We start from the raw sequence: 24,862 nt of genomic DNA on the forward strand, positions 1-24,862 counted from the left end.
GAAGTCAACAACAAGATTCCAATCTAGGGGGACCATCTGATTCTAAATGTATACTCTCATTAAAACTTCCAGGGGGAGAACTGGCCCCAACCTACGATCTGAACTATCCACCATTGGCCAAATGGACCAAAGATCATCCGAAATCTCAAGTTATCGGAGCAACTTCTTCAAGAGTTCTTACAAGAGCTCAACAAAAAGTGAATTAAACTGCCTTATTTTCAAAAAATGGAATTTTTCATGTTTAATTCATTCATCTCCAAAATTGAGCCTAAAACTGTGAACATTGATCTTGATCATTCCGATTGGGTGCAAGCTTTGAAGGAAAAGCTTAATGAGTTTGAGCATAACAAAGTATGGAGATTGATTCCAACTCCTAAGGATGCATCTGTGGTTGGATTAAAATGGGTGTTTAGGAACAAGCTTGACAAGGAAGGAAATGTGATTCGGAACAAAATTCAGTTGGTTGTGAAAACATATTTCCAAGAGGAAAGTGTAGACTATGAAAAAACATTTGCACCGGTTGCAAGGATGGAATATGTTCGGATTTTCCTTGCCTATGCAGCGCACTAAAACTTCGAAGCCAATCCAATGGACATCAAATGTGCATTTCTGAATGGTGAATTAGAAGAGATGGTTTACGTGGAACATCCACCAGGGTTCATGAATGAAAAATATCCAAATCATTACTACATTTTGGTTAAGTTTGTGTATGGTTTAAACCAAGAACCTTGTGCATGCTATGAAACCCTAACTCGCTTGTTGAAACAGTTCAAGTTTTAACAAGGTTCGGTAGACCCAACCTTCTTTCGCAAGAAAGATGGTGACTATCTAATGATCGTCCAAATTTATGTTGATAATATAATTTTCGGATCCACTAATCCTAGGTTAATAGATGAATTCCGAAAACTAATGGAAACTAAATTTGAGATGAGATCAATGGGTATTTTCAACAACCAGCAAGCCTATAGAAAGTCATTGCTTGCAAAATTTGGAATGGTGAGAGATTTAAAGGTCAAGGTTCTTATGGCATTCGGAACGAAGCCTACACCATCTTTGGACAAACCAGCAATGGATATGACTCTTTATCGATAAATGATCGGGTCTTTATTGTACCTAACAACTAGTCATCCACATATCATGTCTTTCGTTTGTTATTGTGCTAGGTTTCAGGTGAATCCACGTGAACCACATATGACTGCTGTAAAGAACATCTTCCTTTACCTAAAATGAACAGCCTCTCTCGAAATATGGTATCCTTCTAACTTCGGATTCTTCGTTCAAGCGTTCTCTAATGCTGATCTTGGTGGATGTGGTCTCAATCGTAAAAGCAATCTTGGGGGGGGGGGGGGGGGTGGGGGAGTTTCTAGATGGCAAACTTGTCAGTTGGCAATCAAAGAAGCAAACATGTGTATCCCTATCTACTACAGAAGCCGAATACATCACGGCTGCATCATGCACTTCTCAATATGTATGGATTTAGAATAAACTTCAAGATTATGGGATAAATATGAAGATGATTCCTCTCTATTGTGATTCCGAAAGTGCAATTCGGATTTGTTATAACCCAATGCAACACCCAAAAAGATACATATTGCACTACGATATCATTTCATTAAGGATCACGTAGAAGATGGAAATGTTGAAGTACCCTTTATAAGATCCTCTGATCAACTGGAAGATATCTTTACAAAAGCCTTACCTGAACCAACCTTTAGTCAAATTCTACAAGGCTTAGGAATGATAGAAGTGGACTATGTACCGAAAACTGCATAGTAGAGAAAACAAAAGTTCTTATTATGAACTATTTCGAGCCTTCAGAATGCCTCGTAATCTACTGCTCATGTTCCGAACTGCTCTAAACCCTTAGAACGCCTCAGAATCCACTGTTCATTTGGTGATTCGGAATATCTTGTATCCTTTGTATATTAAGTCTCTTCCAACTAATTCCAAGCTTTGGAATGCTTCGAAAGAGATTGTTCATTTGTGTTTCTGAATTTTAAATTATGGTTTTGTTTTTTTTTTCAGAAAATCAAAAATACAAAAATATTGTCTTTATTATTTATGTTTTATCTTTTTCAGAAAATAAAAAATACAAACATATTTATTTTATTTTATGAAGGTGTTCTTTTCTTAGGTACGCTTTTGTTATCTCAATTCAGAACGACGGGGCAGGTATAAAATTATGAATCTTTGTACTAGCTAAGTGTCCCTAGAAACATGTTGCTACATGTTGACCCAATCCTATGAGACTCTATGTTAAAGCCTTAATGAAACTATTATTCTGATCATTTCTTCCCAATCAGGCTAATTAATCACATAGGTCATTGAGGTGCCTTACTCTTCTCACATTAAGTTAAGAGTTGACTGCATTGTCATTATTTAATAGCAGATGTACACTTTTCTCTTCGGAACCATCTCTAATATTTCTTCATGATTTTCATATTCATAAGCGTAACCCTTGAGACTCTTACCAATTACCACTGATGTTTATGGTTACACAACATCTGTGTTTATGATCTTACAATCGTTATTACCACGATTTGAGTGAAACCCAAAATCTGAAACGAGCTTCTGAATTGACAGTGAACAATGAAGATGTTCTAGCAATGTTCACCCCCAAATTGACGAGTAGACCTTTATGTTTGTACCTTTCTCATTTGAAATCTCAATTTTATTTTTGAGTGATCTTAATGAAAAGCTCTCGACCCAAGACTTTTCTTCTCAAAAGATCCAACTGTTTTTTTTTTTTTTTTTTTGAGATTTCTATTCTATCCAACCACTTAAATAAATCCAAAGAATACTTATTATTTTGGCTACATCAATCAGACAAGTACTTTTTCCAAACTTTCGGACTTATGTTGACTTTTGGAATTTGGTTAAAGCTAAAGCCACCCTTGAAACCTTCTCAAAAGATGCCCTTAACTATTTCTTAACAAATAGTTGATCGTAATTTATCAAGAAACCATACAAGCACTTCTAAATCTCTCTTGACTCCAAAGGAAGAGATCGTTGCTCGGGATCCAACTGTTTTCAAGTCAATTTTTAGTTGACATCACATAATTCCATAGATATTATTTTCTTTATTTCTTTATCTTTGGCACACTCTTGCAAGACATTCCTTGCGATTTTTCAAAAGTCTGGATTCAAATTTCTGAATGGATTCTTTAAATTTAGAGAACTAGTTATGATGATTGGTGTCTAAGTCCGAAAGAGCAGCAGTGAAACGACATTTTTCTTTGGGGATAAGGTTTCACTAAAGGCACATAAAATTCAAAATGCCTGACATCACGCGTGGTCAGTTGTAACGCCGCCTAACATCTACAGATGTCACGTCTATCCAAGCACCTTTTACGGGATATAGAAGCGTCAATAGGCATTTTTCTCTCTCTACTCATGATGTATAAAAGGGTAAATAGACGATTGATTTTCTCTCACCACTTTCAAAATCTCTCAAGAGGAAAACCCTCTTCTCTCTCTACACTATTAATTATCGTCTCAACTTGCTTCCATGGCTGCATTTCCTGAAACCCCATCTTTTGCTTTAAAAAAATGGTTCCTTGGTCATGTTGAACATCAAACCAAACAAGAATATGACTATAGATCTCGATTCTTCGAAATACACTAATTCTCTCAAATCGATGATCGAATGCATGCGTTGTTCTCCACTAACACAAGCCCTAACTAGGTTGAGTGTTTTCCTTTGGTTCATCTATCCAGGTCTTACTTCTTAGTAATCTACAACCTGAATGAAGTCGTGATTACCTTTGAATTCAATTCCAACAAAACCTCCATCTGTAAGGCCCGATTTTGCAGTATGTTAGGGTTTACTTCTATAGAAGGTCCCATCAACCGTGAATCGATTTCTTCATCAATGTTTATCAGGATGTTCTTTCAAATGGGGTATCTTGAAAAGTTCACTCTACTATCAGAGTTCAGGAAGCCCAATCTTCCTCCTATGTGGAATGGGCTTTTCACTTTGTAATTTAAAAGCTTTTCTAAACGTGTCACAGGGTCTGATAGTTCCAACAAACTATTTTGCACTATTATCTATGGTTGGTACACAAGAATTAACCTTGATTACGATTCAATTCTTTGGGCACAACTGGTTTAGAGCACCCTCTCCACCACCAGGCATTCAAAGATTTGTTCTGCTCGATTCTAGTCCGTTATCGTCAAGCGTGCTATCACTCGCCTCAATATTCAATTGACAGATAACTCTATGATGGTTGTGCTTCCAATCTTGCATAATTCTAACTTTATTGTGTCTGAACCAACAAAGTTTAGCTTCATTGGATCAATTCCAGAGGTTATGCTCGCAAGGGTGCCTCAGGCCAACGCTCTTATCATAGTATATTGGAAGCTACCTCCATCAGGTCCTCGTCTCATGATTGATGAAATGTGAATAGATCTTGATGAGTCAAACAAACCTAAATGTGGGGAAAAAAGAAAGAGCAAGACAGGTCCTTCCGAACCTGTCACAACTCTTAAGAAGAGAGTTAAGAAGGCTGCTCGGAAACCAAACTCTCCTTCTCCAGTTACCAAGGAGGATTCGGAATCACATACCGTTTCAGACGTTCGGAGGAGTGAACCTGTTACAAATGAAATAGAAAATACAACAGCTACTTCCGAACCGTTGTTCTTGGAACGTACTCTAACTGAATCTACTCCGAAGGTATCTTCTCCTATTTCCACTTCCATTCCTTTAACTGATGATTTCTTTAACATGCCTACACCTCCACCTTCTCCAACTACCACTTCATCCCCAATCACAAACACTACACCTATCACCATTACTCCGTTACCCAAGATTTATGTTGGTGTTTCTCAACCACATATATATGTTCCTTTATCTACTCCCCTATATACCAATTCCACTACAACCACAACCACCATCAGTACTCTGATGTCGAATGTCAACGTATCTGATACGGGGGAAACTGATTTCGGTGTCACTGTTGGTGCAAACATTTCTACCTCTTCACCTTTAAGAGAATATGATCCTAACATCGTCTTTGGATATAAACATGACAAATTTCAAGAATTCATTTTTACTACTTTCACAGTTCATCAAGAAAGTGATGATGATAATGCTCTACTGATGAAAGGGCAGTTCAAAGCCCTCAATAAAAAAAATTGATTCTCTAATATAGTCTTCCAAATATTCGTCAAATTATGATTATTTTTTTTAGTCTCATAAAGTAGTAGTTGACACATTGACGAAGGAGCAAGCTAAAAACCTCGTGGACTCCGCAAAAGCTATTGAAAGCTCTGAGAAAACCATTTAGGAAACGACCCAAAAAGTCGAAAAACTACTTACTGATGTTACAAAGTTCATAGCAGACTTTCAAACCTCTTTGGATCGAAATATTGAAGCTGCAAATAAATCTATCGCAGGTCTCAGAACCTCCCTTCAACTTGAAAAAGATGCTCTATCTAAGGTTCGTTCTACACTCAAGGTTGATAATGCCGATAGGAGCGCTTCGATTGTATCCAAGATTGAAAAGCTTTAAGAGGATCTAGCAGCTGAAAATATAATAATGGACAAATTTGATCAGAAGACTGAAAAAGTCAAGGTTCACTCTGTTAAATTGAATTACGCCACAATGTGTTTGGATCACCTTGAATCCGGGAAGACTTTATACCGAAGCTGTATTTCCGACATCAATCAATACTTGCACAGTCTTGTTGAAAATCGCGATTCAATGATCCCTAGCATCTCTCTGATAAACTCATGCGGGTCTTTACATTTCTTAATCAATTAGAGGGTGTTTATGGAAGTAGTGCTCTTTCGAAACGAGAGCGAGATCAGGTTACTAACGAAACTAGCAAAGAAGAACCCCAACCCCAGTTTAAGGCAAAATCCGATGAACATCATAAAGAAAAAAAACCAAAGTTAACCAGAAGGGTAATGAAGCTTCTTGGTCAAAAGATAAAGGAAAAATGATCAGTGATGATGAGGAAGAAGAGGTGTTATCTGAAGGAGAAAAGCATATCAGGAAAACAAGGGATAAAGAGACAGATGAAATTAAGCGCGTTCATAAAGAACTTGAAGCTCAAGAAATGGAGGCTATGGCTACGAAATTTAGTTTGAAAACACAATAGTCTATTTTTCCTATATGGATCATGGAAAGGATTCAGAATGAGGCTATCAACAATCCAAGTTTGTATTGGTTGGAGCCTTTAGTTTCTTTGGATCTGGTGAATTCAGTAGAGTCTCAGTTTGACTTTCCAGGTAGTCTGAGAGCATTCTTACTCAGATGCTTTGAGCATATTGAGATAGCACCACTCTCAGATTATGATGTAAATCACATGCTCTTCTCGTTCTACATTAAGTATGGAAAGCCTAAACTACATACTTGGAGCTTGCAGAAGTTGGTCGCAGTCTAGATTTATGCAACTTTTGGTGTTGAGAAGTTCACAAATGTCAGGTTTAAAGGTTTCAGAGGATCAAGTTGTATCGAAGTCGAGTTCACTCTTGCAGATTTGCCTTGTATGAATCCGAACGATTGGATCTCTCTGTTTTTGCTTTTATCTAAAGATGAAAAAAAGTTTGAACCAATGATTTCTCACCTAAAAAAATGTTGATATGCTCCATTCACGAAGTGGCAAAGATGGATGTAGAAATTGCCGATGTTTTGAAAAAGAAGCCTATTGTGAATCTAAAACCAGAACCACGGGACTTTCAAAAGCTGAAACTAGGGAAGATTAATAAAGAAAACCAGAACGTTGTGTATCAACGAAGAGAAGGCGAAAAAGTTGTGAAAAGCATGTTTTTCTTACTTGAGAAGCATTTATACCACACAACTACTTTGAACAACATTTTTGGTATGGTAGTAGCCACCAAGTCAAATAACATTGATGATTTGAAGTGCTTCATAGATATGATCAAGTGGTATCTCATGCTCCAAAATACTCTTCTGAATATGATGACGAAGTTGTTCTAGGTTTAGAAAGTACAACAATAAAGAATATCCTTTCTTTATTTGACACAAAAAGGGAGATTGTTATGTTATTTATTGTATTGTGTCAAATTTATTATGTATGTATTTAGTCTTTATTAACAGATTGGTGCTAGGGTTAGACTATTTATAGTACATGCATTTATCATTCTAGGGTAATCGATGGTGTTGCCCTACATTGCTTTTACAGGAAAGTTCTCACTGAACTCTTCTAAATATTTGATAATATTAAGTATTCGGCATAACTTTGATCATTGTTCTTATAGTTTGATTCAATTTATTGTTGTTGAATCTGTCGATCTTTAAGTTATTATTTCAAAATGGTGCGCCCACAAAGCCTTCAGTTTGATTGGAATTCCCCTCCGGCATGCAGTCTATCTGGTACGCTCACAAAACCTTCAACATGACTTGTACGCCTCACCAAGACTTCAACCTATTTGGAACATTCTCCAGGCCTTTGGCCTGATTGGTACACCTTACTAGCCTTCAGTCTATCCGGGACACCCTGGGTCTGTTGGCCTTCAGCACATAGCAGGCCCACCTCAACCCAACCCCACACAACATCTCCACATATACATATCCAAAAACACATGTAAGCCCAATAAATCATAACAATATATTGATATAAACATTTTCGAGCTTGTTGAGTGATAGCACAAAGCAGTGCAGTCTCAACCCACCCACACTTTGGCAGCATATAACAGCTAACAATATAACCTGAATAGATAATAGGCAGATCTAACATATCACTAAGCATAACATCATCCTATCTACCAAGATACAGATCACCACAGTATGCAACCATACGATAAACCAGGATAACAATCCAAAGGGTCGACATTGGTGCCTTTGACCCGCAAGTACAGTGAGGAAAATTCATCTCAACAACTAAACTCGCGAATAATCTCTGACTGCAGATCCGCTAAAAACCCTGTTCTATAAAACAAACGACACCCAATTAATAATTGACTTTCTTACCCATTCCATTAATCCATAAATGGTAAAACATCCCAAAAATACAGTCCAAAATTTTCGTTTTAAATTGTTAAGAAAACCGTAGTCATTAATCCTCATATAAAAATCATAAATAGCGTAACTTGAAATATCATACCATCTGTCAAAATATCTCAGAGTATAAACATCCCAGGCTAGACAAATGGTGTTTACACTACAATTATCCTGAGCTCTTCCCTTTTCTACTGAAAGTACCTAAAACCAAAACTGAAAACTATAAGCACGAAGCATAGTGAGTCTCCCCAAACTACCACATACCATACATTGAGCCTTGCCCGCTACATCGGGCCCTGCCTGACATCAGACCGAAATCTGGTATACATATAAACACATCAATAATGCAAATAACATAAACATGACTTGGGCCTAGCCCACTGCATCGGGCCCCACCCGTTATCGGCTTACCCGACATTGGGCCCCGCCCAACATTGGGCTTGCCCCGGCATCGGACTGAAGTTCGGCATGCATAGAACATATCATATAACTATTGGGTTTTGAGTATTCTAACACTTCCTAAGTGTACATGCAACCCTAATAACCTTGGATCTATGTTTGTCTAATTATCATGCAAAGTTGATTTCCAAGGTTATGATCCTATCTAGCATACATGGGGAACAATTCTAAAATAAATAATAGATAGAATTACATACCTTGTTGTTGAAAGTGTTCCTTGAAACCTTGTGAGCCTAGCACCTCAAGTGTGATGCCTCAAATGCTTCACACAACACCAAATGCAAAGTATAAACTTGAGAGAATACTCTAACACACTCAAAATCGGCCAAGCCCTCTTGTTTCTCTTGTGTAGCTGATTTTGGGGAGAGACATGGTCCTTATATACTGTGTTGCATTAGGTAAAACCCTAATGTAACATGACTCTTCATTTCTCAATCCATGGGTTAACTCCATGGGGCATCCATGGAGCACCTTATGGGTAGAACCCAACTTGATAATCCATGGAGCCTTTTAGCCCACTATATAAGATATGGAAGATTCATATAATCTACCCATATATTTAATTAGTTATTCTTTTGATCACTTAATTAATTCTAAATTAATTCTTGATCAAAACTAATTAAATAATATTATTAATATATTAGAACTTATACTACATTAATAAACCATATGTGTTATTTCTCTCATTTAGTTTATCCAATTGCATGGTGCCATGCAACCCAAATGGACCATGACGGGTCGGGTCAAGTATTTACCAGAAATAGTTATGGACTTAGACACCTTATCCAATAGTCTCCCACTTGGATAAGTCTAATAACTATAACTGCAATACTTCAGGAACCGATCAACAATCGTAGCTCTTTCAAGGTCTCTCGGAACTGAGAAGATGTTGATACGCCATTTAAGATAAGTGATCATATAATCCTCTGTTCTAAATATCAGCACGACAAATACATGGAACAATGTCTTACTTATTGTCCAGCAGTTTGTTTCCCGATTTTCGATTTGTTTGACAAAGAACTTATTCTGACCGGGCCCGGTACATAGGTCAAAACAAAATCATCGAGGGGCCCAAATATCAGCTTCTAATCCAAGAAGGAACAGATAAACTTCGAATCATATGTTTGTTCTACCACTCATTGAATTACACACAAAAGCACATTTTATAACATCGAGTTACCAATGCGTTTTCGTACAATCAATGCATAACCAACTCGTAAGTAACAAATCATATCTGTAGGTTTGAAGACTTATATGATATTACCGTCTCACGAGCACTCAAGAAAAATTCCAAGAAAAGTGATTCTAGTGAGCGTGAGTTGTGTCCAATGCTCAAAAGTTATGAGCACTCATGATTGTTGTAGCCATGTCCACCACCTTAGACCTCTGCAACCAATCATGGCAGTCTTGATTCATACCTACTTCCGACATATGACCGACTGTGGAGGTTTGAATAATAATATAACATAATTATTCTGGAAGTCAAAACATGCAAAAGAAATTATAGTAAACGATTGACAAAAGATAGTAACACTTTACTCATAAATAAACACAACTTTTATTCATCATCAAATGTCAATTACACTTTACAAATTTCATAATTTATCTAACTACTAAAACTTATATCATCCTTCAGCCCAATGCTCCGAACATGCTGGAGATGCTTAACCCTACTCAGTCCCTTCGTGAGGGGATCTTTTGGGTTCTCATCCGATGATACCCTCTTTGCCACGAAGATTCCTTCTTCTATGTGATGTTTGATAAAATGATATTTTCTATCGATGTGCCTAGATCTCCCGTGATCCCTTGGTTCCTTGGCTAAGGCAACCGCACTCTCACTATCACAGAAAATTTCCATGGGCTCCTTTATAGCTGGTACAACTCCAAGGTCTCCAATGAAGTTCTTTAGCCATATTGTCTCCTTTGCTGCCTCGCTCGCTGCTATATACTCTGATTCACAAGTGGAATCAGCCACTGTCTCCTGCTTGGAACTCTTCCAAGTGATTGCTCCTCCCTTTAAGGTAAAGACCCAACCCGACTGATAGCGGAAATTATCCTTATCAGTCTGGAAGCTAGCATCACTATACCCTATAACTCTCAAGTCATCACTCCCACCGAGGGTAAGGACCCAGTCCTTAGTCCTCCGTAGGTACTTGAGGATATTCTTTACCGCAGTCCAGTGTGCCTTGCCAGGATTCCCCTGATACCTGCTAACCATGCTCAAGGAAAAAGCTACATCAGGTCGAGTACACATCATAGCATACATGATTGATCCTACTGCTAAAGCATAAGGTACTTGACTCATTTCCGCTATCTCAGCCTCGGTACATGGGCTTTGTGTCTTACTCAATCTGGCGTTACTCTGGATGGGTAACTCTCCTTTCTTGGAGTTCTGCATGTTGAATCTCTTCAACACCTTGTCCAAGTATGTACTTTAACTAAGTCCAATTAGTCTTTTACTCTGGTTTCTCAAAATCCTTATCCCTAGAATATAGGCAGCTTCTCCTAGGTCCTTCATAGAGAAACACTTCCCAAGCCAGGACTTAACTTCCTACAGAGTTGGGATGTCATTTCCTATGAGTAGTATGTCATCCATATACAATACCAAAAAGCTAACTATACTCCCACTAGCCTTGACATAAACACAAGATTCATCTTCACTCCTAGAAAAGCCAAATTCCTTGACCTTTTCATCAAAGAAAGGATTCCATCTGCGAGGTGCTTGCTTTAATCCATAAATGGATTTCTCAAGCTTACACACTCTATTAAGGTACTCGTTGCTAACAAAACCTTCTAGCTGACTCATGTAAACATCTTCAGTCAACTTTCCATTAAGGAAAGTGGTTATGACATCCATTTTCCAAATTTCATAGTCATGAAATGCAGCTATGGCTAACATAACCCTAATAGACTTAATCTTGGCTACTGGAGAAAAGGTCTCATTATAATCCACTCCAGGAATTTGAGAGAAGCCCTTTGTAACCAGTCGAGCCTTATAAGTGTGTACATTACCATCCATGCCGGTCTTCTTCTTGAAGATCCATTTGCACCCTACAATCTTACGACCTGGTACATTCTCAACCAAGTTCCAAACTTGATTTTCATACATGGATTGTATCTCGCTATCCATAGCCTCTTTCCATTTCGCAGACTCGGGGCCTGCCATGGCTTCCGCGTAGCTGTTACGTTCATCCAGACCTACTAGTGTCTCATCACTAATAAGTGTCTCACCTTCCGCAGTAATATGGAAACCATAGTAATGCTCAGGTGTATTCCTAACTCCCGTGGAACGCCTCAGAGGTACAGACTCGTCAATTGGCTCAACAGGACTTTCCTCCTCAAGTTGAGGGCTAGGGATTGAAGTTCCTTCACCGCTTGACTCTTGAAGTTCTTCAAGGTCAATTTGCCTCCCAATGTCTCCTTGGCTTATAAATTCTCGCTCTCGAAATACTCCTCTTCTTGCTACAAAGACCACATTATCACTAGGTCTGTAGAAGAGGTAACCAAAGGATCTTTGTGGGTAGCCGATGAAAATACACCTCTCGCTTTGGGGTTCTAGCTTACATGAGACTCACACCTCACAAAAGCCTCACAACCCCAAATCTTGATGTGGTCTAGTTTAGGAACTTTACCAGTCCACATCTCGTGAGGAGTTTTGGCAACTTTCTTTGTAGGGACTAGATTAAGAATATGGGCGGCAGTCTCTAAGGCATACCCCTAGAATGAGATTGGTAGCGAAGCTCGACTCATCATGGAACGAACCATATCCAACAAGGTTCGATTACGCCTCTCAGCCACACCATTCAACTGCGGTGGCCTGGGAGGTGTCAATTGTGAGACAATCGCACATTTCCTAAGGTAGCCGAGGAACTCTGAACTAAGATACTCAGCACCTTGATCGGATCGAAGCATCTTAATGTTCCTGCCCAATTGATTCTCGACTTCCTGTTTAAATTCCTTAAACCTTTCGAAAGTCTCTGACTTATTCTTGATTAAGTAGATATATCCATATCTACTGTAATCATCAATAAAAGTCAAATAATAACGATTAGCATCCCTTGTGGCATGTTTGAATGGTCCACACACATCCGTGTGCACAAGGTCCAACAAACCTTCACTCTTCTCACAAGAACCTGTGAAGGGTGACTTTGTTATTTTTCCAAGTAAGCATGATTCGCAACTATCATCAGACTTTAGGTCAAATGACTCCAAGAATCCATCCTTTTGGACTTGGCCTATGCGTTTCTTGCTTATATGTCCAAGACGACAATGCCATAGTGATTCTTTATTCAAGTTATTATTATTAGGAGAATCAATACACAAAACATCATTTCCTAAGTTATCTACAACAAATACAGTTTCATACACGCTATCACAAGGTAATGCTTTAAAATAAAGACTATTATTAAAGAAAGCATTAATCGAACCAACTTCATTATCAAATGAAAAGGTGAAACCTTGTTTATACAATGCATGAAAGGAAATAATATTTCTTGCCATTTCTGGCGAATAACAATATTTATTCAAATCTAAACTAAACCCACTACTTAGCGATAGCTTTCCTATTTCCCATGATCAAGTTTATCCTTCCTTGCTCCACATTCTCACTTCTTCTTAGTCCCTGCAAATCAGAACATATATGAATACCATAACTGGTATCAAGGACCCATGAGTTAGAATGGGTTGGGTTATTAGATAAGATAGTGTAAATACCTAAATGGTTGGGTTTAACTTTCCCATCCTTCACATCTTGCTGGTACTTTGGGCAGTTCCGCTTCCAATGTGCCTTTTCATGGCAATAGAAGCATTCATACTCCTTTGGGTTAGAAGAAGGAGTGATGAAACCTTTCTTGGTTCCACTTGATGAAGATCCATCAAGGGTCCTAACCTTGGTACCCTTCGAAGAACTCTTTCTCTTCTTCCCTCGTCCTTTCCCGATTGCCAAGACAGGGGCGGAGTTGGTAGGAGTAGGAGTAGTAACAACCGTCTTACCCTTAAGACCACTTTCCGAGGTCTTTAAGAGTCCTTGAAGTTTCCTGAGAGTGACTTCTTCCTTGTTCATGTGGTATGTCATGCGGAATTGATCATAACATGAGGGTAAGGAGTGCAAAATAATATCTATTTCTAGCTCCTCGGGGAAGTTCACATTAAGCTTCAGTAAGCGGTCCACAAATCGTTGCATTTTCTGCATGTGGCTCGTGATGGGTTCTCCATCCTTCATTCGGGTTGTTATCATGGAGGAGATGATTTCATACCTCTCTTGTCGTGCACTTTGATGATATCTTTCCATCAAATCTTGGTGCATTTCAAAAGGGTAGTAGTCCTCGTAGGACTTTTGGAGATCGGCAGTCATAGTGGCCATCATGATGCATGTCACCTTGGTGGCATCCCTTTCATGTGCCCTAAAGTCAGCGATCTCTGGAGGAGTAGAAACTGTCTCATCAATCTCCTTAAGCTCCTTATCGAGGACATATTCTTTGTCCTCGTAGCAGGTAATCATTCGGATGTTTCTGATCCATTCATTAAAGTTCGATCCATCAAAAGTGACTTTCCCACACAAGTTCATAAGAGAAAAGGAGCCATTAGGATTAGAGCCAAAAGCAGTAGTGTTTGCAGGCATCTGAAAAGAAAGAAAAGTGTAGTTTAGAAATAGAGATAGTCCTTAATAAAACACCCAAATGTAGTATTAAGGCTAGGACCCAATCACAATATATTATACTTAGAAGAGGTATGCCGTAATCTAAGTAATAACATATTTGAAAGGTAGGTGAATGACGATTCACCAATTTCCACCAAAGTCGAAATATTAAAAATATTTAATTTGGTTCTAAGAAACTCCTAGATTCTTTTGAGATTCAATGAACTTTTCAAAGGCATGTTTCAATCTCGAGTGTGCCCTCCAAGTTTTGTGACTGGGATGCCGAGGATCACAAAACGAGGTGTGAAGTAACCATGCAAATTACTTTGTACCCATAATAAATTACCCCTCAATCAATGTGTCGGTTAACCACACACACTCCATCGATACTATGATAAATATTAAGTCACCCTTTACCTACCTTGTTAAGTCCAAGTTAGTGTGTCGGTTAACCACACACGCTCCACTAACGACTTGGACAAAGTGTAAAGTGTAATTTCATGGATTAGCACCTTATTCACATTTTTCCTAAAGTAACTAAGATTGGGAATTTAATAAAACATTTAGTTACTTTATAATATTCATCATACTTTTAATGAGAATTTATAAGTCCTTGTCTTACCCGTTCGGCTAACGACCCTCCACCAGTCAAGCAAGTGGTGGGTGAGAATGGACACCCATTAAGTTGCCATTTTATAGGCAACAACCGTATACCCACCTTATAGACCGGCTTCGTGAATGAGGCGTACTAGCGGTAAGACGACTTTGATCTTATACATATATATATATATATATATATATATATATATATATATATATATATATATATATATATATATATATATATATTATTAAGTTATAATATTATAAGTATAAGGGTTGAATTTTAACTTTTAAAATTCTAAGGGTTGGAACTAAAGTTTTAATCAAGACTTTACTTGCTCCAAAACTTGAGGGCAAGTTTTGTAAACTTTCAAAACTTTTCATTTCTTGTAACTTATGAGTTTATTAGGGTATTCAAAATGAAGACTCTTCATTTTTATAACCCATGTGTTCTTTTAATGGTATTAAAGCAAAATGACTTTTGGTTTTCCATAACTTGAGGACAAGTTATGGACTCCATTAAAACACATAAAGATCATGAATTAATCTACCACATAGGTTACAAATAATTCCTATGATCATCTAAACATCATAAGATCAAGAACATGAATATGAACACTTTCATGAATAAAAAATTACACTTAAAACTTGTAATTTTGATAACTTGTTGTTGTAAATGGATTAACATGAACATTACACCAACTAAAACAAGTTTTAAAACACCAAAACAGTTTAGGGTAATATTCCTAATCCATTTCCAGCAACAAGAACCGAAATTCTGAAAGCTGCAGCCTCTGCTCGTCGAGTGCATGAATTGACTCGACGAGTAGCTTGCATTTGGTCATGGACTCGTCGAGTCCCCCCATGGACTCGCCGAGTTCATACGGGCAGAAAGCAGAAAACTCGATTTTTCCAAGCAGTTTGCACAAAAATCAAACAAGCAAGCCTAGGCTCTGATACCACTATTGGGTTTTGAGCATTCTAACACTTCCTAAGTGTACATGCAACCCTAATAACCTTGGATCTATGTTTGTCTAATTATCATGCAAAGTTGATTTCCAAGGCTATGATCCTATCTAGCATACATGGGGAACAATTCTAAAATAAATAATAGATAGAATTACATACCTTGTTGTTGAAAGTGTTCCTTGAAACCTTGTGAGCCTAGCACCTCAAGTGTGATGCCTCAAATGCTTCACACAACACCAAATGCAAAGTATAAACTTGAGAGAATACTCTAACACACTCAAAATCGGCCAAGCCCTCTTGTTTCTCTTGTGTAGCTGATTTTGGGGAGAGACATGGTCCTTATATAGTGTGTTGCATTAGGTAAAACCCTAATGTAACATGACTCTTCATTTCTCAATCCATGGGTTAACTCCATGGGGCATCCATGGAGCACCTTATGGGTAGAACCCAACTTGATAGTCCATGGAGACTTTTAGCCCACTATATAAGATATAGAAGATTCATATAATCTACCCATATATTTAATTAGTTATTCTTTTGATCACTTAATTAATTCTAAATTAATTCTTGATCAAAACTAATTAAATAATATTATTAATATATTAGAACTTATAATATATTAATAAACCATATGTGTTATTTCTCTCATTTAGTTTATCCAATTGCATGGTGCCATGCAACCCAAATGGACCATGCCGGGTCGGGTCAAGTATTTACCAGAAATAGTTATGGAATTAGACACCTTATCCAACAATAGCATAAACACATATCATAAGCATATAAACATGTCCTTGGGCTTGCCCCGACATCAGACCATGGTCCGGCATACATACAACATAACTTATAAGCTAAACATTCATCGGGCTTGCCCCGGTATCGGACCAAAGCCCGAAACACATAACATATAAGATAAACATTCATCGATCTTGCCCCAGCATCATACCGAAGCCCCGAACGCATAACACATAACATGCAAGAATCACAAAGACATCAAGCATACATAAACGCTTATGGGGAACGACCCGACATCGAACCGAAGTCCGGAACATATAAGCTACATCGGGCTATCCCCAACATCGGACCTAAGTCTGACGTATGCTAACATACATTAACGGGTTGGCATTGGTGCCTTCAACCCGTTCCTACTGGAGAAATACTCACCTCACACTGCTGAAGTCGTGCTGAAAAAACCCTAGCTGCTCGATGAAAGATTTCTGTATCTGTCAACATCAAAATAAAACCCAATTATTAATTGGGTCCCCAACACATAACCATAAGTCCATGCTTGGAGTAAAAGACTATTTTACCCCTAAATTAGGTTGACTCAAGCCCAAGGCCCAATCCAAAGGCCCAAAAGTCTAATAATGAACCAAGGCTCAACTGTCTCCCAATTTTCCAAATTGGGCCCAAACCTCTCATGGTCTTGCTTTAAGGCCCAACCGTTTATTCTTGGTCCAACACTTGGCACTCTGATGGTCCAATATCTCATCATCATCAAGGCCCAGTTATGGACCATCTATGGCCTAATTTTCCCAGTTAGGCCCAAGCCTATCCAATGGGCCTTATCCTAAAGCCCAAACCAAGTGTTCTAGTCCATTTACTTGTTAATAGTTGGCCTATCAAGAGTCTAGACATCTAGGCCCAACAGAAAGGCCCTACTCTAAACCCAACACAATTAGGGTTTTTACATGAAATAATAATTAGGGTTAAGTGCTTCCCACTTAACCCATTAAGTCCATCAATCTATTGGGTATATCATATAGTGTGGTCAGTTTAATGTATAATCTTAATCCGGTCATCCAAAATGCGGATCCTAACAACCCATAATCCATATATCCAAAATTAGGTTTTTTTTTGGAAAGGGAGCTTCCCTAACGAGGGTTTCCGGGCCAGCTTTCGCGCACCGACTAATCCCCCGCTGCAAACATAAAGCTTTGCCTCATGCCCTGGAGTCACTGCAGGCGAACCTCCATGGCCACAAGGGCTGAGTGGTATCAGGATTTGAACATGGGTCAATAGGTTATCCACCATATCTTCCACATGCCTTACCAAGTCACCACAACCTAAACCATGATTAGGGTTTTCAACCCAATCATAGCCCAATAGGCCCAAAACTAAGTCCTTATATCAATTAGTGCTTCATTAGGCTGACTAGGATCTCATAAGTCCCATTAGGGTATCATAAGTCAGGCACCACCCACTACCACATCGGGTAGTGGTGGTTAACGGCAGCGGCCACCACCTCACGGTGGCGGTTATGGTTCTAGTCAAATTGTGTCCAGGCGCTCCAAAAGAAATCCAAACACAAACTAAGCACACCACCACCCAACACGGCGGCTAATGGCGGAAACCAACACCTCACGATGTTGGTTATGAGTTTCTTTTCATTATCCCTTTACCATTTACAACTTATAACACAAAAAAAAAAACAAATTAAACACACACACACACAGATAAACACACACACAGCCACCCTTCTAGAGGCCGACGGTGGCACATGGTAGTAGCCAACACCTCACGGTGGTGGTGGTGGTGGATTTTTCTTCGGATCTCCGGGTAGACAAAACGTATATACACACACTCTAGATAGCAATATACACTCCGGCCACCCACCTGGTGGCTCACGTTGATGACAACATACGCACGAATGGCGGCAACAGGAGTTAACGGCGGTGTGGATGGTAGTAGCCATCGTGGCCAACTGCCATGGTGGTTCTTCACGATGCTACTCGATCGAAAGCCCACACACACGAACACAACAACACTTCAGGGTGGCAAACAGTGACCGGAGCAACTGAAACGTGCCATGTGGCGGCAACAGCGACACTTACGGTGGCATTTTGCAATGTAACATGGGCCTAACGCCCGACTGTAACTTGCTTCAATGGAAACAGACAGCGACGGCTGAGGCTCTATGATGGTGGCTGGAGAAAGAGAAGGAGAAGAATGTCGGCTTAACGCCTTTAGCGGCAGCAGAACAGTGCTGGTGGTTGACGATTCACACCAGCGAAAATTTGGTTTGCTGATGATGTTAGCTAGATGGAGTCTCCACCGGTCGGAATGGTAGGAGGTTGGGTGGTTGCTTGGTAGTCTCTTGTTGGTCAGAGAACGGACCAGATGGGTGGTGACAGTGGTCGGTGGCTAGGAGGGATAAGGTGGCGGCTGTTGGGAGAGTTAGGGTTAGGGTTTGCATTGGTTAAATATGGAGGATGCACACTAAGGTGATAGGTTCACCCGTACCCTTCAAACTTCTTTCATATTTTTCGAATTCAGCCCCTCCTCCACCAAAACTTTTCAAATTAAATCCAAAACTTACACTTTAGCCTCTGCCTCCATAAAGTCTTTCATAGTAAGTCCAAATGATACCAAACACCTCCTGTCTTCTAAAAATATTTACAAAATAAGTCTCAAATTTACACTTTAGCCCACGAATAATCCATATTATAACATTTGGCTCCCCAAAACCAACACCCCACTAAGTATTATGGATTTTAGGGCCACAATTCATATTAATTTTATCTATTTATTTATTTACTAAACGGTGTGTTACAACTCTCCCCCACTTAAATTAGATTTCATCCTTGAAATCATTTCCTTATCAGTCCTTACACACTAAACCACTCAAGTAACATGGCCACAACCTTGGGCACAGTCTAGCCTTCTGGGGATAACCAAAAACAACCCTCGCAGGGTTCTAAAACCTGAAGACGAACGAATTCCTTGCAATAGGATCACACTACTCAATCTGAAATTCAAAGTCTTGATATGGTCTGACTCCCTGACAGATCACCCATATAGAATCATTATAGCTAGATCCTGTTGTGGGTGACTTAGCATTACATAGCAATCTGTCACTCTAACCATACATGAAATCCTAAAATACCACTTCTGCTTGAGACCCAAAACTGTCTGAAGCACTGATCTTCCTGAAACACTAAACTGCTTGAAACAGTATACAGCCACATGGATGCTTCCCCAAAGTCCACCGAGACCTCCCAGGTTCCAGCTTATCTGGAATGTTGACGTCCTGTCCGGTTGCTGAGCCAACAACAATCTCACAGTCGCCCCATGCGAATTCCGAACGAAATCCTTGTCTTATTAATAGTTGCCACTAGTTATCTTGCCACTATGGCTCTAACAACCATCTGATCTAACTGATCGGGTCCATACGTCGAGTCCTAACATCACCAAATCCAAGGCTAAAAGTGACTGATACATGACCAATGGTATCCTTATATCAAAAACGACCTTAAGCAGTCCATTGCTTCCCTAATCTCATAATTGTGGTGGCGTTCCCACGGTCTCATCACTGGATCAAACAGGTCTGATTCGTCTGGGAAAATTCGTAAACCAATCTGTGGATTTGACACACCCTCACTGTTGCACCCAAACTAATGGGTACCACTGTTCCTTCCGTGTTCTAACAACACGCTCATGCTCTCTACTAGCCTAGTGAGTGCTACGGCTACACCCGCAGACTTACAACACTCTAGCACTATCTGCCAATCTTGTGAATGCTACGCCTACACCCGCAAACTTACAACACTTCTAGCACTATCTGGCTGCTAGTGAATGCTACGGCTACAACCGCAGACTTACAACACTTCCTCATACTATCTGGTTGCTAGTGAATGCTACGGATACACCAGCAGACTTACAACACTTTCTCACACTATCTGGCTACTAATGAATGCTACAACTACACCCGCAGACTTACAACACTTTCTCTTACTATCTCAGTTGCAGATTACTAATTCGAAATCCAACATTAAGCATACACGACCTATCATCCCAAACATAACTCGTGTCCTAACCGGGATCCCCAACTTGATTCTCTAAGGCCTACTATCACGTGACCTCGTTGCATCAGTACTGCGCCTACACCCGTGATCGAAGCATCACAATAAACCACGAAATCATCTACACCCTCTAAGAATCGGTGCCTCGCACAACCGTTATCTGAGAGTGTTGAAGGTTGCCTGCTGCCCAGTCCTCCAGCAAAAGGCCACCGACTTCTTGGTTAGTCTAGTCAAAGGAACTACAATCTTGGAGAACTCCCGAATAAATCTTTGGTATTAACCCGCTAGACCCAAGAAACTCTGAATCTCAATTGGAGACCTCAGAATCTCCCACTGCATCACGACCTCTATCTTGGCCGGATCGACTAGTATACCCTTCTGGTTAACAAGGTGCCCAAGAAATTGCACCTCACGCAACCAGAACTCACATTTGGAGAACCTTGCAAAAAGTCTCTCCCTCCTCAGAGTCTCTAACACTTCCCTCAGGTGCTCCTTGTGTTGGTCCTCAATCTTGGAATAAGCCAAGATGATGTTTTACTCTCCCAATCCCGCAAGTTCTGTATCGAATCTGGCCTTGTAGGCCTCTCAAAAGCTGATCTGAAATCTTAGGTCTACTCCAGAGACCCTTCAATATAAGCAACTGATCTGCTTCCTTTTTCCCAATGTGCTCCAAGTTAATGCCTCGTTCTCGTGCTCTATAAGTCATATCATTGAGGGTCTCTCACCCGAGATACTCACGATCTCCCTACTATCATTCCGAGCATGTACTGATACCTTACCCTTTTTGTTTCCTCAACTTATGCATACTGTGGTACCAAGTAATCTCTCTCCCGAGACTTGGTAGTGATCCCTGCCAAGTCTCAGTCGTCTATTGGACATCCAACAACTCTTGCGCCAACTGTTCCGCCTCACTTGCCGGGGCAAATCCGCCCGGAATTTGCTCGAAAAATCATCCCATGACATAGCATCAACCGCTTCATCACTCAACTCACTACCCACCTCTTCCTATCAATTTCACGCTCTTTCCTTAGGAGACAGGAAGTAAGTTGGATCTTATCTCCTTTCGAGACAGCAGTTGGTACGAAAAGTGTTGGCGACATCTGCCTACCATCTACTGCTAACAATAGGGTCCCTAACCCCCATGATAATCTGGAGCTTCACAAGCTATGAATTCCTGAAACATCAACATAGGCGTCCTTATCATGACTGCTATCTCAATGCAGAATGCACTCATCCTCTCATCACAAATCTCTAAAATGATCTCCTTGATCATACCAAAGATCACAAGAATCTGATATGTAAGACCGTAAATTGTCAAATAATTGTTTTCGTTTAAAATCGCATAATTCTCATAACAGATTTCAAAAAAACTCATTCATTTAATTTACAAATTCGCAACTCCAAAATTCTTTGATTAAAATCCAAGATCATCAAAACATAACTCTTTCACTGGTGTGTACAATCAAGTCGGCGCCTTCTTGCGATCCTAATAAGAACCTAAAACACATAACACATAACACGGTAAGCATGAAGCTTAGTGAGTTTCCAAAAATACCAGATACAACAGATTAGCCACTCAAGGCTATAACTTTGTAAGACCCTCCAGTCTATGTTTCTCAGTGGGACCCTTTAGTCTCATGGCTTGTTGGACCCTCTGTTCCGATCTTAGTGAGAATCCTTTGGTCTCACAGCTCGTTAGACCCTCCAATCCGGTCTAAGTAACACATAACATAGCATATATATCACACAAAAAAATCCATAGCCCAAGCAAGCACATAAGACCCTCTAGTCACACATAAATACTACTCTAGGTAAAGTATAGTGAGAAGATTCACCTTGCAAGCAAGCAAGCAATTATCCTCGAACTTGAATCCCAAACTAGCCACCACCTGACACATAGGGTACATATCTCTAATTAATACTTGATTCTTGACTCTAAGTAACCAAATTCTATTCTTCTGTCTCTAACTCTTGAATTGGGTAAAATACCATTTTCCTCCTCCATGGTCTCTAATACTCATGTTGACCAAACCCTAAAGTCAACATAAGTCAAACTCGACTCAACACTCCATGTTTGACCTGACTCGTTAAGTGCACTCCTGCGACTCGTCGAGTCCCCTTGTTTCCTTGGGAGTCTCAAGAAGGTCCAGTTCAACTCGTCGAGCTATTGCACGATCAAGCTCATCGAGACAAACCCTCACCGACTCGTTGAGTCAGGCCATGGACTCGGCGAGCCCCTTTGATCTGATTTCTTATTCAGACGTCCAAGGTTATATTTACCACACTAGACTCTAGATCTAGTCCTTAAAGGCACAAAATCCGCGTAAAGTCTCGACCTTTACGTTCATGCATGGCATATATGCCCAAAATTGCCATTACCAAGTCTTACAAAGGGTTAGGTGCTCAAATTCCAATCTCTAGCTCAATAAAGTTCAGATCTTTGGGCTCTCAAGACCGTCTACACTTTAGATCTAGGTTTTCAACCTCAAATCATACACAAAAGGCTCAATGACTCTAAGAAATGGAAGAAAACCCTAGAAAACTCCAAAATCAAGATGTCCCTAGAAGATGAGCAAATCAGCATATTTACCTCAAGAAAACATTGTTGAATCTGAGGATACAAAGCTTCCTATTGTCCCAACCTCAATACACTTCACTTCTCCTTCAAGGAATGCACAAAAAACGACCAACTTAGCTCCTCGCTCACTTTCTAGCTCTAAAGGCGATTAGGGTTTTCTCTCAGGAGTGTTGGGTAACTGGCGAGGTGGAAATGGGGCATAAGTTCCTTTATATAGGCCCAAACCCTGGGAAATTAGGGTTTCTATGCCCAACACCTACTCAGAAAATAAGCTCTCTGACTCGTCAAGTCCACTCATTAATTCCATTAAGGCAACTCGACCCTACTCGGCGAGTTGGACTCACAACTCGTCGAGTCACTCCATAAATTCCAAAATTTAAACGCACAATAAGATACCTGAAATTCCGGATGTTACATGATAAGTGATATTGTACGTACTCTCAGATGGAATGAACTCCCACATCTGTTCATCAAGCTGTCCGGCACCAGAATCCGAGCCCGATCCCTCATTGGCACCAGAACTGCCTTCTGGTCTACCATGTAGCGTCACCATACTCGCAAACATACCATGGCAATCATTATAATACTCGTCAAAACTTGAGGGATCTCACACACTACAAGTTCCCTGGTCTTATCTCAACCATCCTTTATTCAAGTACAGATCCTCTGCTTTCAGTAGTATGGGCCCATACTACCTTCCACATCTATCCGTACTTTCCTCAAGAACTACCTTGACTCCACCAAGTCCTTTATACTACTACTGATCTCTGATACTCTCATCCTAGGCTTGCCTTAGGGTAATCACCAACCCACTCTCTTCTATCAGCTGCATAAGAAGTCCCTACTATCTCCCCTTAACTAGCTCGTGGATACTATTAAATATCACTAAGAATAGATAATTTTTCGAATGAGAGATCCTACCCTACAAAGGTTGGACTCAAACAAAAGATGTGCAATAGAGTTTGACCTAACCTTCTGAAATTATTTAGTCCTTGCAATATGTAGGTTAACATATTCACTTACTAGTTAGTAAAAGATAACTAGAAATCCTAAAAGCACAAAGCAAGATGCATTCGAGCATCGAGTAAACATAATCAAGCAAATCTCATTCATGCCATCACTGACTAATATGTACTAGCATTCGATTCACAAGGTTGAGATACATATAACATGCACATAAGGCATCCTTCCTAGATCCTTAGTCCTAATCTAGCATGAAGTTCTCATAAATTTGATACACATATAAGAGGCATATAAGGCATCCTTCCTAGATCCTTACTCCTAATCTAGCAAACAGTTCTCATAATCATATCATAACATAAACTTGTAAGTAACTTGGGAGTACTTACTTGAGCTCGGCTGATTGCATGCACCACACCCTTTTCTCTTTTTCAAAATTCTTTTTTCTTTTCTAAATCTCTTTTCGTTTCTCAAAATACTTTTATAAACATGGTTTTCTTTTGAAAATTTCTATACCAATTCCTTAGTTTGAGTTCAGACATACCCAAAAGTGTGCCCAAATCCCTCAAACCAAGGCTCTGATACCAACTTGAAACATCCAAAAAATACAATCCAAAAATTTCGTTTTAAATTATTAAGAAAACCATAGTCATTAATCATCATATAGAAATCATAAATAGTGCAACTCGAGATATCATAACATTTGTCAAAATATATCAGAATATAAACACCCAAGGCTAGACAAATGGTGTGTGCACTACAATCATTCCGAGCTCTTCCCTTTGCTATCGAAAGTACATGAAACCAAAAATGAAAACTATAAGCACGAAGCTTAGTGAGTCTCCCCAAACTACTACATACCATACACTGGGCCTTGCCAACTACAACG

General features: G+C 39.6%; 1 protein-coding gene across 1 annotated transcript; it reads left to right on the top strand.

Annotated features, from left to right (window-relative positions):
- The first annotated feature begins 588 nt into the window (after positions 1–588).
- Positions 589–1,092, top strand: LOC145002420 (uncharacterized). Its single transcript, XM_078961701.1, has 2 exons — positions 589–773; positions 885–1,092. The coding sequence occupies exons 1-2, from the start codon at positions 589–591 to the stop codon at positions 1,090–1,092; spliced, it is 393 nt and encodes a 130-aa protein (XP_078817827.1).
- The last annotated feature ends 23,770 nt before the right edge of the window (positions 1,093–24,862 follow it).

Source organism: Lactuca saligna, chromosome 6, assembly GCF_052625555.1.
Source record: "Lactuca saligna cultivar CGN05327 chromosome 6, ASM5262555v1, whole genome shotgun sequence".
Classification (NCBI taxonomy): domain Eukaryota; kingdom Viridiplantae; phylum Streptophyta; class Magnoliopsida; order Asterales; family Asteraceae; genus Lactuca; species Lactuca saligna.